Raw genomic sequence first — 18,150 nt, 5'->3', positions numbered from 1 at the left:
TGAATCTCAAATTGAGAACCGTTGAGAATGAGTTGTCTGAGAATATTGATGTTACATTTTCTCCGCCCGACACTGATAATGAGTCACAGGTGATCAAAACCATTGTTGACCAAGTGTTAGATGAAGAAAGTGATAACTCGGAGTTTGATACTGTGAAAACTCATTTTGAAAACTCCAGTTCTGATTCTGAAGAAGATGGTAACTTCTTGGACAAATTTATACCAAAATCAGAAAAAGTTGCGAATGATGATTCGATCATTGTGGTTTACACAATGACCGGAACTGACAAAATCTATTCTAGTTTTGAGTATCCAATCCAGAACGCGAACATGCAAAATGTTGAAAAAGTGTTTAAGCTTGTTGAGATTGACATTTCTGAGGTTAACAACAACGAGTTTCTTTCAAAACCTAAAAAGGTCTTTTGTGAAACCAAAATCAAACAACCCTGGGAAAAAGGATTGGGTGGGTAACAATGGGTCTAACAAAAGACATGGTAACAATTTCAAAAACAAAGGTGTTGGTTTTGAAAAGAACATGGCTAAGAAGAATGTCATGCCAAAAGATAAGATGAGTGATGTTTTTGTTGCTGGTAAGAACACGGTTGATGAAAAAGAGTATATCTTCAGTCAAAAAGCCGTTGATGATTTCAATGCAGCGAAAAAGTTGAGAGAAGAGACCTACAAATCAACTTTTGTCGAGTATGACAAAAGAATTTGTTATCGCTGCAATGAGATTGGTCATATGGCCAAGCAGTGCGTGAAAAAGTTTGAGAAACCAATTTTGCAAAAACCCAAACCTAAAACTCAAACTGATGTTAAGGGTAAAAAACCAATGGTTTCCCCCGTTTGATTTTTGAAAAGAGGTGAATCGTTGAAGGCCGAAGAAAAGCCAAAATCAACCTTTGAGAATGGCGAATCTTCGAAAACTCGAAAGACTTCAAAGGTTTATCCGAAGACAAAAATTTTTGAAAACCAATCATGGGTGGCAAAACCAAAACAGACAGTTGAAGTAAAGAAAATGGAGAATGTTTTGAAAACTGAACCAAAAGTTTTTGAAAATGATGTTGATAAACTGGAATTTGAACTAGACAAGTTGCTTGAAGATTTTCCACCAATTAAGAAGGAAAATTTAAAACCAAAGGTCAAAACAAATGTTCCGAATGTCATCTTTAACATTCCGAAAGTTGATGAGTCATGTGATCTTGTGTTTGGTAGCGTTCCAAAGGTAAAGAAATCATGGGCTTCATTGTTTGAATGAATTTCTGTGATGTTTGCAGGGGCTTCCGAGGTCAATAATCTCGAAGTGGATCATGGACAGCGGAGCTTCAAGGCATATGACGGGAATGCTGGCTTTGCTCTATGACGTCAAGTCTATCAACGGAGGATATGTTGGATTTGCAGGGAGTCAGGGTGGCAGAATAGTTGGTGAAGGAACTCTGACGAATGGAGTCGTTACGTTTGACAAGGTGAACTATATCATCGAACTTGAAAACAATTTGCTAAGCATCTCACAAATTTGTGACAAGTCTTTTACAATACACTTTACTAAAAATGAATGTTTAATCATAAAACCTGGTTTTAAAATTCCTGAGGACATGGTGTTGATGCGAGCTCCACGAGAAAATGACTTGTATGTACTCGATATGAGCATCGCAACAACAACTGATCATAAAAAACAATGTTTTGTGACAAAAACAAAGGCAACAGAAAAGGAAACAAAAATGTGGCATCGAAGGATGGGCCACATTCATGTTAGGAAAATGAACTTTCATGTACACAATGATTTGGTTGAAGGTGTAAATTTGAAAAATTTTCATTTGAATGATGATTGTGTAGAGTGCAAGAAGGGAAAGCAGACAAGACACACCCACAGAAGTTACTGAATTCAATCAGGGTACCGCTTGAGAGACTCCACATGGATCTCTTTGGGCCGGTTAATGTGAAAAGTATCAGTGGAGACTTATAATGTCTAGTCGTCAATGACGACTTCACTAGATTTTCTTGGGTGATGTATCTGGAGAGGAAAGATCAAACATTTGATTCACTGATGATCCTATTCAAGAAGATGGAAACGCTATATAAATTGCCGATCAGGAGAATACGAAGCGATAATGGAACGGAGTTCAAGAATAATCGCATGCTCGAGTTCTGTAATGAAAAAGGGATTCTTCATGAATTTAGTGCTCCATATACTCCACGGTAAAATGGTGTAGCTGAAAGAAAGAATCGCACCTTGATTCAAACAGCTCGAACAATGCTCGCCGATTCCAAGTTGCCAATATCTTTCTGGAGTGAAGCAGTTGCAGCAGCGTGCTATACACTGAATCGAGTCCTTACAGTGAAGAAATACAAGAAAACCTGTTTTGAACTTCTTCATCGTTATAAGCCGAATTTGAAGTTTTTAGAACCGTTTGGATCTCCGTGTACTTTTATAGATCCAGATGACAAATTTGGTGCAAAATATAATGAGGGTTTCTTTGTAGGTTATGCAAGCCCGCTGAATAGGGTGTTCGTTCCGTTCCTGGGGATGGTAATTCAAGTTCAGCATGTCGATTGTCAAAGGTTTACACCTCCACCACAACTTCTCGGACATAGATTGCTTTTCGATTATGACAAACTCTAGGAGTCTTTCCAACTTCCGACTGAGCCAAGTATCGAGGAACTCATACTATTATACCAACAGCAACAATCTAGTTCACAAGATCAGGTGCCAAGACCGTTGGTAGTTTCTCAACCCGATGTGGGTACTAATGATCACGAGGCCGGTCCAAGTGGAACGACACATGAAGTCCCAGAGGAACCAGCTCCAACATTTGATAATTCCGACGACTCGGAATCGGAACCTGGTCCGACTTTGACAAGGAACCAGATGTTGCAACGACAGAAGCTGAGGATCACACTGGTGATCAAGACATCACGAACTTGCAATCGGAAGTGAATGTGCCTGACAATGTTATGCCAAGAACTTTGTCTTATCATCCTTCAGAGCAGATAATCGGTGATCTTTAGAGTGGAGTAAAAACAAGAGATCAGATCAACAGAGCTCTTACCTGTTTTTATACATCTGTCGCTCCTTTACAAGTTGATTTTTCACTAAAGTGTTTCATCTCTCAGGTTGAACCACGAACGTATAAGGAAGCTTTGACTGAAGAAAGTTGGGTGAACGCTATGCAGGAAGAGCTGCAGCAGTTTGAGAAGCTGGGAGTATGGAGATTGGTAGATCTTCCTGAAAATCAGAAGCTGATAAAGACAAAGTGGGTTTTTAAGTGTAAAATAGATGATAAAGGAGTGCTTGTAAGGAATAAAGCACGATTGGTAGTACAGGGATTCAGTCAGCAAGAAGGCATTGACTTTACAGAGGTGTATGCGCCTGTTGCTAGACTCGAGGCGATAAGAATCTTCCTGGCGTTCGCGTCCTGGAAATGATTCAAAGTATACCAGCTAGATGTGAAATCTGCATTCCTATATGGCAAAATCAAAGAGGAAGTGTACGTTGGACAAACGCCGGGGTTCATAGATCCAATACACAAAAACAAAGTCTATCTTATGGATAAAGCACTTTACGGACTGCACCAGGCCCCGAGAACCTGGTACGAGACGCTTTCCCAATATCTGCTTGCCAACGGGTTCACCAGAGGGACAGTTGATAGTACGTTGTTTACCAAAGAGGTTGCAGGGCATCTATTGATCATGTAGATTTATGTCAATGATATCATCTTTGGATCGACAAATGATGATTTGTGTAAAGATTTTGAGAAAGTGATGAAAAGAAAGTTTGAAATGAGCTCGATGGGGGAGATGAAGTTCTTCCTAGGGCTGCAGGTAGATCAAATGCCCAAAGGAATCTTCATTCATCAAACCAAATACGTGAACGATGTTCTGGAGAAGTTTAACATGTCTGAATCTACTCCAACATCAACCCCCTTAGCTCAGAATCACGGAATCTGTCCAGATGAGAGTGGAGAGAAAGTGGACGAGACGTATTACCGGTCGATAATTGGATCTTTGATGTATCTTACTGCTTCCCGCCCAGACATCATGTATCTGACGTGTTTATGCGCCCGTTATCAGTCTAGCCCCAGACAGTCACATCTGACAATCGTGAAACGCATTTTACGGTATTTGGAAGGCTGCCCAAGCACTGGCTTGTGGTATCCTAAGTCTGGTGACTTCTCTCTCACAGGTTATGCTGATTCGGACTTTGGTAGCTGCAAGCAAAATGCTAAGTCCACCACTGCAGGCTGTCAGTTCTTCGGAACTCGACTAGTCACTTGGCTGTGCAAGAAACAAACCTCAGTAGCGCTCTCTACGTGCGAGGCTGAATACGTTTCGGCCTCGAGCTGTTGCTCTCAAATCCTTTGGATCCAACAGCAGATGCGAGACTTTGGTTTGCAGTTCTTGGACACGCCTATATTTGTGGACAATGAAGCAGCGATAATCATAACAAAAAACCCGGTTCACCATTCTAAAACAAAGCATATAGAAATTCGACATCATTTCATCCGTGATTGTCACGAGAAGAAATTGATTCGAATCGAACATATACACACCGATGAACAAAGGGCTGATTTTTACACCAAACCGTTTGACAAAAAGAGATTTAACTATCTTTTGAAATTAAATGGGTTAAAAAATTTGGTTTCTGGGAGGGTTGTTGAATGTGAAGCCGATGAGGACGGCGATCTGATGTGATCCGCGTCATGTTATCAAATTTTTTTTTGTACAGTTTGTTTTCTGCATTTGATAAAAACAAAAACAAAAAAAAATATGTCTTTGTTTTTAGGGGGAGAAAGTTTGCAGAAAAATATAAAAACATTAGAAAATTTTAAAATCCAAAAACATTAGAAAATCTGAAAAATCCAAAAACATTGAAAAACTAAAAAAGAGTTGTGTAAAAAGGGGAAATGATAGTACATCAGCTAGACAGATACAGTACGCTAAAGAATTGTAAAGTTAAAATGTGTTAAGCAGTCTTGCAAATGATGTGTCGATAGGTTTATACACATTTACTAGATTTGGTTTGGGATATAAACATAAAATAACAACTTGCTTTTACGTGGGGAACATCTCTAGGATATATAGGTAATCCCTGAAATCTCGTTTGAAAGATCCTATTTCTGACATACTAGGTCTTTGTACGTGATGATATCTGGGGGATTATACCAGGACTTCTAATTTTGCGGGAGCAATAGCCTAGTCCTTGTATAATACTCTGCACAGCTTTATTCGTAAAGCCTCCCCACAGCATAAAAAATGATGAAACATTGCAAAATGCTAATCTTGTGCTGTTGTAAAAAAGATTCCCAAAGGGAACCCACCGAAAGTCGAGCCGTCATCTCTCTGTACGAACGGAAGTTCTAGCCTGAGCTCTCACGGTCTCGCATTCACCCAATTACAGATATCATTAGTGTGCACTCACCTGTAAGACTGAATATAGTGATCTGGATACGGGAGTATATTCTGAGGTGGTACACGCGTAAAAGTTAAGATCTTAAGACATTAATCTGTATCCCGAATAGATTGAAAATTGTGTGAAAATTTAAGAGGATCAGTATATCGACAATCAAAGCGAATTGTTTAATGTTGTGTATGAAATAAAAGCTTAACGGTACTCGTATCTTGTCGGCAGCTGATATGATCCACTAACACGCTCACAAAAATATTGTTTGTACAGTTTGTTGCTTATCAAAAACCCAAAAAGATTGTCTGTTTTGTTTAGCATTTTATAAAATCCAAAAAGATTTGCATTTCATCTTATTTTAGACAACGGACGTTGGGGAACAGATGATCAAAGTCTTGTGTGCTAAACATGATTGGATTATGAGGGTTGGGTAAGCAGAAGTTTGAGAAAAAGTGATTGGTAATTGCTTGAAAGTTTAAAAGTTCATTAATTTGAACTTATATCTGTTTCATAAAATCAGCATCTTCATAAACTGGTCAGCCAAGGTCATTAACTTGGACTTGGCAGGCTAAACAGTTGACCAAGGTCATTAACTTGGACTTGGTTAACTGGGTGTGACGGTAAAATATCAAAAAGTTAAAAAAATTGAAAAAGTTTGAAAAAGTGCAATTTTAAACGAAATAGCTATTTCGCTTGAAAACATGATTCCGTTTGTAATATGATTTCACTTGAACCAGTGATTTCGTTTGAAAAGGCCTCAATGCCTATTTCGCACGAAATAAGGTTGTCTATATAAAGGGATTGATTTCGCTTGAACCATTCACTTCTGTTATTTCGCTTCAAAGTCTCTGTCAAGGCGATTTTGAACGAAAACACAAAAACATCAATTTCTAGCCGAACCTTTGCCCGATTGTTGATTGTATTTTGATTTTCAGTTGGTTTGTTCAACTTTTAATCATCGGAAAGGTGAGATTCTAGATGATTTATTCTGATTTCATATGTTCGGCGATGAACAGATGTTGAGACGTAGATTTAGGGTTTGATTGTGGGTAAAAATGACCGATTAAAACATCCTTGAACTCGGAATGTGATATAGATCTTACTTAAGGCTTCAATTTGATCTGAATAACATGTTTTTGTATGAAAGTCGGTAGATCTGAACTGTGAACTTAGATCTAGGGTTGATTGATGGTCTAAAATGAATAAAAAACATATCCACATGCTCGGAATTCATCATAGAACAAAACCATTAAATCAATTTCATCATCAGTTCTTGAAAAATTATAGTTTTGATTTTGTCAGTTTCAAACGAAACTATGACCTATTTCGTACGAAATAGGTATTTCGTTTCAAATGGTTATTCCGCTTCAACATGACATTCTGTTTGAAATGGGTATTTCGTTTGAAATACTTCGTTTCAAACTATGATTTCGTTTGAATGTAATGTTTTTATGAAAAAATTTTCAAAGGTGTTTGATTTGTTTGTATGTTGTTGTTTTTCAGGCTTCAAATGTAATATTTGGTCCATTACACAACATTTGTTGTGTTTACGATGAGGAGAAGATACCAAAGATGGCCGAATTCAAGAGTATTCTGGAGTTTATGAAAAGATTACCAATTCAGAAAGCTTTGACAAATCAACATCTGGTTTTCAAATCACACATTGAACGCTTCTGGAAAAACGCAACGTATGATGAAGAACACAAAACAATAAATTCAATTGTGAGCTTGAATGATGAAGACAAACCGATCATTATCACAGAGCAGTTGGTACGTGAGGTGATAGACTTTCTGGATGATGAAAATTCTCCGTCAAAGTTCCCAGAGAGGATGGTTAAAGGTTGCATGTTGCGGATGGGTTACAATGGTCCACTGAACAAGGCTAACAATTTGAAAGCGTGTTTTTCCAAGCCTTACAAGTTTCTGATACATTCAGTGCTGCATGCTCTCAGTCACAGGAAGGGAGGTTATGATGTGATGCGGGACTATCAAATGAACATGGTGACAGCTCTCGTGTTGAATAAGAAGTATAACTTTTCAAAGATTGTTTTTCATTACATGGTAGAAAATATTACTTCGAAAAGCAAGACTTGGGTTTATCCACGATATTTTCAGATGATGATAGACCATGCTTATCCTGATTTGGAGAGAGATGAAAACAATGATCTGTTGGAATTATTCTGCATGGATAATGAGTCTTTGAAACAATTGGCCAGATATCACCCAAACCATCCAGAACCATCAACAAAAGCTGAATTCTTTGGGTTCATCAAAGACAAAAATTATCAAGATCCAGATCCGATTGAACATCAAAAGTGGAGGAATGACGAAAATATGAAAGAAGCAAGTTGTTAGTGCATGCGTCTGTCGACTTCGTCTTGTATCGAGTCTTATATTTAGATAGATAGATCAGGGCACGTTGTACTAGAAACATGTCAGAAATAGGTTTGGAGGTAATTCCGCACGAAATTACCTTAGGGTAATTCCGCACGAAATTAGTTAATTCCGCACGGAATTTAATTCCGTGTGAGTGGTAATTTCCTTTGGGTTAATTCCGTACGGAATTACTCAGCCTATATATAGGGGTGTCTTGATTTCATTTGTAACTTTCCGGTTTCAGTGCCGAACTGCTGCCAAAGTGTCGTCTCACTGTAAATCGTTATCAAATCAATCAAATCGACAGTTTAAAGTAATATTCTAGCTAAATTGACCTTGATACGTTTATTTCCGCCTCTCGTATTGAGTAAAACTCTTCTGATCGACTCGTTCGGGTCTAAAAACGATCCTACAAGTGATATCAGAGCTCAGGAGGAAGAGTTCATACCAATTCAGCTGTAAATTCTGATTTCTACACCTTCTTTTTCAAGTTAAACTTGATTTTACGGTCAAAATGCTTTGAATTTCTCATATCATGTGTGCATTACTGTTTTAACAAACCCTAGAAAGTTTCAGAACTAAAATCGGCCAATAACTTGATCAATTTGACAAAATTCAGCTCGAGATGATGACATCAGCATAATTCCGCACAAAATTAGTACCTAATTTCATTTCAGAAGTTAATTTCGTTTGAGAGTTCACACGAAATTAGTAATTCCGCACCAAAGGTGTAATTTCGTTTGAAAGGTTCCACGCGAAATTAGTAATTCCGTTTGAAGTACTGATTCCGTTTGATAATTTCGCACGGAATTACAATTCCGTTTGAAAGAGTGTCACTTCGAACGAGATTAGGGTAATTTCTTTCAAAGCTAATTTCGTTTGGACTGGATAATTTCGCTTGAAAGGGATTTCGCTTGAAAAGCAATTTCGTTTGAATTGACTGATTAGTGAAATTTGAAAACCTAAACATGGAAGAGCAATTTTATAATGCTTTTGCTACCCCAATTACTATTACTCAGCAAGCAATGTTGGAAAATGAAACGGGGACTATGCAAAAACCGCCTAAGCTCATGAACATCGAGGAATATAAAGGGTGGGAAGAACGTTTCGAAAATTGGGTGCAAGCAAATTATTTGGATGCTTGGGAATGCGTTGAAACGAAATATGTTAGACCAACGAATGATGACAAAGAGGAGATTGCTATCAAAGATCTTAGTGCGGATGAGAAAAAGAAATACAAAAATGAAAAGATGATGATCAGTTTACTGCAACAAGCCGTTAAAGAGGATATTTTGGTCTTATTGCAACACAGTGGGAGTGCATATTCGATTTGGAAAGCATTAGGATCTAAGTTTGTTGGAAGTCAAGAAATGATTAAGAACAAAAAATCGCTTCTGAAAAAAGAGTTTGATCAATTTCGTGGTTTGAAAACTGAAAGCACAAAGCAGATAATTGAAAGATACTGCAATTTGTTAGTAAACATGAAGAGGGTGAGCATCAATAAAGACAATGAAGAATTGATTGAGAAATTAGCAGATGCGTTGCCACATGAAACTTGGGGCACATACTTGATGATGTAAGAAATAAGGATTTAACAATCTAACTTTGAGCAAGTTTATTGAGAACATGGAAGCTCGAACAAAGGAAGATTTCAAGAATGAAAGACTTCGATGGTGAACAAGATATCGGTTTGTATTACAAAGGAGGTATCGATGATAAAACCAACATGTCACTAAAGGTTGAAACGGCATTCAATGCAAAGAGTTCATCGGGAGGTTCATCTAATGGATCAAACAGCAAAACAAGTTTTTCGTCATATCCTTCATTTGATCCAAATTTAACAACAACAAAGAATGGCAAGAAGTTACAATGCAACATTGTTTTGAATCTTGAGAATGATCAGGATTACTCAGAAGAAGTTGCAAAAAGTCACTTGTCTTTGTTGGGAACTGTGTTGGAGTCATATGGTAGTTTAGTTGCAGGTCGGATCGGAAATCCAATGCTGACAAAAGAGGATTACGATCAAATAGATGCTGAAGAGATGGAATTGATGGACATAAAGTGGTGCTTGGCTAGTGTGTTGGGACGAGCTGAGAAATTAAAATAGATTACGGGAAGAGATGATTTCCGTGATGCGAATGTTTCTACTTTAGGCTTTGATAAATCTAAATTTACTTGTTTTCGTTGCAGGGAAAAAGGACACTTCAAGAGGGAGTGCATAAATCGCGAAGCAGGTGGAGCTCAAAATCCGTTCAACAACAATGACTACTATCGGAAAGCAATCTATCATCAAGTTGCTCAACAACAACAACAACCACAAACTGCTCATGCCAGGAAGGAGATTGAAGAATCGTCAAAGAGAGCATATATGGTGAATCAAGAAGATAACAAATCATCTAAAGGATTCAGTTGGGACAAATATGTTTCAGCTGATGGTAAAGCGTGTTTGATAGATCAAGATGATGAGAAGTTACCAGAAGGGTTTAGCTGGGAGATTTTCAGTTGGGATGACTATGATCCTAACAAAACTTCAAATCACAAAGCTTTTGTTGCTCGAGTTGCTGAAGACAGGGATAATGATGATGATTATTATGCAAAACGAATGCAGAAGCACCTGAGAATGCTAGAAGAAAGTGATAGTGATGATGAAAAGGCTCGAAAGAAAAAGAAGAAAGTTAAAACACCAGTCAGCAGTGATGATGAAGAAATTCCAGTAATCAAGAGAAAAGTAAAGAAAGTTCCAGAATTCAAAGTTGATGAAGGAGCTGATGCAAGAAAGATTCTTGTGAATTTTGAAAATTGTAAGATTATAAAGAAGAAAAACAGCGAATTGATTAACAACATGAACAGGTTGAAAGAATCATATGATGTGTTGAACAAATCCATGAATCAATACAATGAATCGAGCAGTGAACAAGCAACAGCTATGAAGACACTTCAGGGAGCTTTCATGACAAAGCAGAAAGTAGTCAACAATTATATTGAGAAGTGTGTTGTGTTGGAACAAAAACTGGAAACACAAAGAATTGAAACAGAAAGAGTTAATCGATTATTAAAAAGTTACTTATGTACTTCTTATGTCATTGACAGGATTTATCCAACTGTTGAAGGCATGAAGGTATTTGAAGATGATAAAGTATCTGAAGAAAAGACTTCTGAAAAGAGTTCTGAGAAGAAGTAGAGTACCAAAGTGAAGAATTCTGATAAGAAACAAGGTGTCAGTTACAACAAGTGTCCACCCCCGCTTAAAAATGGATATTCGCCAAGAAATCCAAATTCAGAAAGAGTTGAAAAGGTAACAAACTTACAGTGGGAGTCTGATCTTTCAGTTAATTTGCCAGAAAACATTGACATCACTTTTACATCATCTGACACTGATCATGAGTCCGAGTTAATAAAGAAAGTGGTCGATCAGGTGTTGAAAAAGGATGAGTCAGAGGAGTCAATGTCGGAGTCAAAATCAGAGTCAAAGTCTGAGTCAGACACGTCAAGTCAAACCTCCAAACAGGGCAAAAGAGTTTACAATAAAGAATTCATGTTATCAAAATCTAATTTGAATGATGAAACATTTAAAGTGGCATATACTTTGAATGATTCTGACAAATTATATTCTGATGGGGAATTTCCAATAAGAGGTGCCAAAACAGAAATGATTAAAAAGGTTTTCAAATTAACATAAATTAATATTTCTAAAATAAAAGATGTAAGTCTTACTGATAAACCTAAAAAATACACCTCAAGAGTTCAAAAAAGAGAAAACAAGAAAAAAGGTTACAGTTCTAGTTCTGGTTATCGAAAGAAACCTAACCATAACGGTAATTTCAAAAAGAAAGGATTGGGATTTATTCCACCAGAAAATTATAAAAATGAAAAATATGTTCGAGATTTTAAATCAAAAATGGTATTTGTTTCAGGAACATCTTCTGAAGAAGAAAAAGAAAATTTGTTCAGAAAGCAGACAAACAGAGAATTCCTTGCGAAGAAGCAAGATGAAAAGAAGAATGAAGTTGTTCAGAAGAAAGAAACGAGAACCTGTTTCCAATGCAACACAGTTGGTCACATTGCCAAGGATTGTTCTAAGTCAATTCATTCAAAACAGGAAGTGTCTCGTAAATTGAAAGAAAAGATGGTTGAAAATGAATCACCAACCAAACCTTTTATAGTTTTAAAAGTTCGAAATTTGAGGTTGCTGAGTGTTCGAAGAGGTTTTACAAGAGAAAAGCAAATCTTGACAATCAAAAATGGATTGTTAAGAAATCTGATGATAGTTCTAGCAATGATTCTGATTCATCAAAATCAGAGGAGCTATCTTCTGGCGATGAATCAGATTCCACAAAATCAGAGGAGCCACATGTTGAATCAAAAGGTGAAAAATCAGTACCTCCAATGGATGATGCAAATTTTCCACCATTGAGGGCTGAAAATTTTAAACAAAAAGTTGGAAAAGTTGAGATTTCAAATCAATTCTTTTCTGAAAAGGAAGAATTCGATGTTGAAAAGGCCTTTAATCCCAAATTGAAACATATTTTTGATAAAATGGTTGATGGGAAGGTAAAAGGGGTTAAAGAATATTATGAGAAGAAGATGAAAGGTAAGAAACCGAGTGTTGATAACTCGGAATCTCCCAAGGTCTGTCAGGCTTGGGAGAATCTCTTTAACTAAAAAACCTGACTTGCCGGAACTCCCAGGTTGGTAATTAGGGAGTAGGAATCGGCATCTTTCTTGAGAAATTCACATGTTGGTAACTGTGATATTTCGATCTTCAAGTGGTAAATCAGGGACATTTAGTTGCACTTGATTTTCTACAAGTGGTAGTTGATGATGAAACATAAAATTGTTAAATTTTCAAATGATTGAAAGAACAATGTGATGAACCCCGAACCTACAAGTGGTTTGTAAAAACAACAAAACTAATTTTCCGGAAAAACCATTTTGATTAAAACAAACTTAAGTGTTTTGAAATCATAATGGGAAAAATAGTTTGTTGTAAGGGGAAGTTCTGATTGTTTATGCCAAGTGGATGGCGAATTGAAGCATTTCAAAACAGTTGTCAATTTAATTGTATAGTCTTGTTTTCAAGTTTCTTTAAATATTTTTGAATTTTAGGGGGAGTAAGAAATTTCAAAAAATCCAAAAACATTAGAAAATTTGAAAAAGCCAAAAACATGATAAAACAAAACGAGTTTTGTGGTGAAAAGAGGAAATGATAGTATATCAGTGGACTATCACAACATGCTAAAGAATTGGAAAGTCAAATGTGATAAACGATCTCACTGTGGATGTGTCAGTAGGTTTTTACACATTTAGTAGTTTGTTTTCGAGATATAAACCTTAAATCTCAAACTTACTTAAATCGTGGGGAACATTTCTTGGATATATGGGTAACCCCCGAAATCTTGTTTGAAAGGTCCCTCTTTCTGAGATACTAGGTCTTTATAATCAGTGATATCTGGGGTATTATCCCGGGACTTCTGATTTTACGGAAGCAATGGCCTAGTCCCCGTATAATACTTTGCATTTGCTTTATTTTTGAAGCTAGCCCTCAGTACAAAAAATGATGAAACATTGAAAAATGCTAATCATGTGATGTTGAAGAAAAGATTCTCTAAAGGGAACACACCAAAAGTCGAACCATCAACGCTCTCTGCACGAACAGAAGTTCTGACCTGAGCTCTCATGGTTTCGCATTTAACCCTTTAACAGATATCCTCTAGGTATACTCACCTGTAAGACTGAATATTGGGATCTGGATACGAGAGTATATTCAAGTGGTGGGACACGCAAATAAGTTTAAGTCCTTAAAACATTAATCCCGTATCTCGAAACAGTTGTACTTTGTGTGAAAATTTAAGTGGATCAGTATACTGACAATCTAGGTGAATTGTTTAGAACTTAAAATGTTTAAAGCTTAACGGTGTTAGTGATTTGTCTCATAAACTGATATGATCCTCTTACACAAACTCACAAAAAAATTGAATGTAAATATTTCTTTACTGCATTTCTTTAAAATCAAAAACCCAAAAAGATTTTGAGTGTGTTTTAGCATAATTTTTTGAAAAATTCAAAAAGATTTTCGACATCTGATGTTGAAAAACTGATTTTCAAAATTCCAAGTGCTAAACATGATGAACATTAATTTGAGGGGGAGTGTGTTTAAAATGAGTAAAATTTTGAAAGATTTTGTCTACAAGTGGTCAGTAAAAGTTTTTCAAATGATAAATCATTCCATTTTTACAAAGTGGTAAACAGAAATTATAAATTTGTCAAAATTTAAATCTGTGAAATTTATTGTGAGGTAGAGTTTGTGCAGGTTTGAGTAAGAACTGGGTCAGTCGATCCTGAGAAGCTTGTGTTTGGAGAAAGCCAGGTTTCGATTCCTAAGGCAGAGTGTGTGCCAGGTCACGATCCAGATTTCAGCATATTGATAGGAGGAGTCTGAAGGAGTATAGAGCCAGGTTCCGATCCTGATACTATCAATGCTGATGAACTTAAGGAATCAAGAGATCTGAGCAAGAGAATTGTAAGAGCCAGCTACAGATCTTGGGATGTTAGAGTGAAGAAAGAAGATGAGAGATCAACATCCGAGGGGAGATTATCTGTTAGTGCTGATAGAGAAGAGAAGAGAGAAAGATTGAGGATGCTTTACATTGTTAGATACTTCATAGGAGTTCGAGAGGACTGATAAAGACTGAAGATTGAAGACTCGACACTGAAGCTCGTCAACATTCGAGGGGGAGTCTGTTAGTGCATGCGTCTGTCGACTTCGTCTTGTATCGAGTCTTATATTTAGATAGATAGATCAGGGCACGTTGTACTAGAAACATGTCAGAAATGGGTTTGGAGGTAATTCCGCACGAAATTACCTTAGGGTAATTCCGCACGAAATTAGTTAATTCCCCACGGAATTTAATTCCGTGTGAGTGGTAATTTCGATTGGGTTAATTCCGTACGGAATTACTCAGCCTATATATAGGGGTGTCTTGATTTCATTTGTAACTTTCCGGTTTCAGTCCCGATCTGCTGTCGAAGTGTCGTCTCACTGTAAATCGTTGTCAAATCAATCAAATCGACAGTTTAAAGTAATATTCTAGCTGAATTGACCTCGATACGTTTGTTTTCGCCTCTCGTATTGAGTAAAACTCTTCTGATCGACTCGTTCGGGTCTGAAAACGATCCTACACAAGTTATGCAGATGAGTTGAAAACACTTGCAAGCTTCAAAGAAACCAGAAACGAGTGGTTCTTGAAAGAAGAGAAAAAGAAAAGAAGCCGGAAAACAACTCCAAAAGTTCAAGTAGAGGAGGGTTCATCTTCTCAACCAAAGAGAAAGCGTCAAAAGAAAAATGTTGAGAATATGCTTGTTGATGAATCTGAGGAAGAAGCTGAAGCTGAAGTTAATGTTGAAGGAGATGTTCGTTTATCTCCTGAATCTGATAATTTGTTGAAAGCTCTTAAAGCAAGTTTTAAAGCTGAAAAAGCAGCCAGAGCAGCCAGAGCAGCCAAAGCAGCCGGTGACAATGTTGGTGATGATAGTTCATCAAGTTCATCTGAAGAAGAAATTGATGAAAATGAACGTGCAGAAAGAATTAGAGCTGAGATTGAAAAAGAAAAGCAGCTCAAGAGAAAGATGAGAGAAGATAAGGATGATAAATTGTACAATCCATCTCCTGAGCATGTTATAGAATCTCAAGCACCTCCATCATCTGGTGGTAGGAAAAAGACAAGTGCAAGAAAGAGTGTGACTTCTCCAAGAGCAGCTAGAAGAAAGTTGATTGTCAAGTTGCCTAAACGTACACCAAAGTCTAAACCAAGTAAACCACCATCACCACCACCTGAACCATCACCACCTCAATCACCACATAAATCACCACCAAAACAACATACACCACCACCATCACCTCCACCACATTTTTCACCACTACATCTATCACCACCACATCTTTCACCAATCCAAGAACAACCTGTTGTTACTTCACAGCAAATTTTCCAAACACCACCATCCACACAACCGCCTGTCCAAACAACTCCTGGATCTTCTGGATTCAGAAATTTTCCAAACATAACTGTGAATGTGGATATTGGTCCAGGTGATATTGGAGATTTCAACTTTGCAAATAATGAGCAAGTAAGGAGATTGGAAAAGAAAGTAGAAGAAGTTTTGGTTGAAAACAAAAGGTTGGTTGATCATGAGAAGAAACTGGAAAAGCGTGTTAAGTCTGTGGAAGCTGAAAATTCATCATTGTTGAAGAAAGCTGAAGCTGATCAGACTGAAATTGATATTCTTAAAGTAAAAGTTGCTGAGTTGGAAGAAGAGAAAGCACGCAGAGATGAATAGAACAAGTACTTTGAGTTAAAGAACAAAGAATTGGAAGCTGCTAAAGCAATGAAAGAACACGAGATATACATGATGAATAAAGTGTTAGAAAACTTGCTTGGAAAGTCTGTTGAGCAGAGATTTGAAGAGATTGAAGTTGAAGAAGTTAGAGCTCGACGTCAAGCTGAAATTGATGCTGAGATGAAGTATAAAGGAAAGGGTGTTGAAGGTGTTAGTGAAATTGCTGAAAGATCAATTGTTCCATCTTCTGTTTCTGAATCACCTATTCAGAATCCTCGTCCAATATCTGTTGTTTCCGGTATTTTTGAAGAGGATGTGTTACTTGATGATGTCATTAATGAGGAGGATGATATTGAAGAGGATGATGATGAAGAGGATGATGATGAAGAGAAAGCAGATGATGCAGACGATGTATTCTCTGCTAGTAGTCATAGTGATAATGATGATGATGACAATGGTCAGGGTGGTACTGGTGTTAAAGTCACTGAAGCGTCTAATGAAGAGAATGTAGAAGATTATCTTCATGATGATGCAAATGAAGAGCCTGAGGATGCTACAGGTGAGGGGGAGAACGTTGAAGATCAGAACGTTGATAAAAAGGAAAAATTGATTTTGCGTCTAGAGCCTGAAGTTGAGGAAGGAGAAATTAGGCACACTTACACAATGAATGATATTATCGAGATGACGCGTATTGATGATCCTAACTTCAAGTTTGACTTTGAAGAAGAGTTGAATGCATTTGATATGAATCAACAGCCCGAGTATCAGTACAAGTATGTTGATGAAGCTGATAATTATGATAGGGTTGAGGTTGAAGACTGCAGCGACGAAGAAAATGTCAATGTAGATACTTCACACTTTCCAACATTGGTTGAATTAATTGATATTCTTAAAGTAAAAGTTGTTGAGTTGGAAGAAGAGAAAGCACGCAGAGATGAGCAGAACAAGTACTTTGAATTAAAGAACAAAGAATTGGAAGCTGCTAAAGCAATGAAAGAACACGAGATATACATGATGAATAAAGTGTTAGAAAACTTGCTTGGAAAGTCTGTTGAGCAGAGATTTGAAGAGATTGAAGTTGAAGAAGTTAGAGCTCGACGTCAAGCTGAAATTGATGCTGAGATGAAGTATAAAGGAAAGGGTGTTGAAGGTGTTAGTGAAATTGCTGAAAGATCAATTGTTCCATCTTCTGTCTCTGAATCACCTATTCAGAATCCTCGTCCAATATCTGTTGTTTCCGGTATTTTTGAAGAGGATGTGTTACTTGATGATGTCATTAATGAGGAGGATGATATTGAAGAGGATGATGATGAAGAGGATGATGATGAAGAGAAAGCAGATGATGCAGACGATGTATTCTCTGCTAGTAGTCATAGTGATAATGATGATGATGACAATGGTCAGGGTGGTACTGGTGTTAAAGTCACTGAAGCGTCTAATGAAGAGAATGTAGAAGATTATCTTCATGATGATGCAAATGAAGAGCCTGAGGATGCTACAGGTGAGGGGGAGAACGTTGAAGATCAGAACGTTGATAAAAAGGAAAAATTGATTTTGCGTCTAGAGCCTGAAGTTGAGGAAGGAGAAATTAGGCACACTTACACAATGAATGATATTATCGAGATGACGCGTATTGATGATCCTAACTTCAAGTTTGACTTTGAAGAAGAGTTGAATGCATTTGATATGAATCAACAGCCCGAGTATCAGTACAAGTATGTTGATGAAGCTGATAATTATGATAGGGTTGAGGTTGAAGACTGCAGCGACGAAGAAAATGTCAATGTAGATACTTCACACTTTCCAACATTGGTTGAATTAATTGATATTCTTAAAGTAAAAGTTGTTGAGTTGGAAGAAGAGAAAGCACGCAGAGATGAGCAGAACAAGTACTTTGAATTAAAGAACAAAGAATTGGAAGCTGCTAAAGCAATGAAAGAACACGAGATATACATGATGAATAAAGTGTTAGAAAACTTGCTTGGAAAGTCTGTTGAGCAGAGATTTGAAGAGATTGAAGTTGAAGAAGTTAGAGCTTGA

At 37.1% G+C, this 18,150-nt stretch overlaps 1 protein-coding gene across 1 annotated transcript; it reads left to right on the top strand.

Moving 5' to 3' along the window:
• The first annotated feature begins 16,158 nt into the window (after positions 1–16,158).
• LOC110866889 (probable serine/threonine-protein kinase kinX) lies at positions 16,159–18,150 on the top strand. The gene has a single exon (XM_022116032.1). The coding sequence runs from the start codon at positions 16,159–16,161 to the stop codon at positions 18,148–18,150; it is 1,992 nt and encodes a 663-aa protein (XP_021971724.1).

Source organism: Helianthus annuus, chromosome 4 (assembly GCF_002127325.2).
Source record: "Helianthus annuus cultivar XRQ/B chromosome 4, HanXRQr2.0-SUNRISE, whole genome shotgun sequence".
Classification (NCBI taxonomy): Eukaryota; Viridiplantae; Streptophyta; class Magnoliopsida; order Asterales; family Asteraceae; genus Helianthus; species Helianthus annuus.
This window is presented reverse-complemented; position numbering and strand designations above follow the sequence as displayed.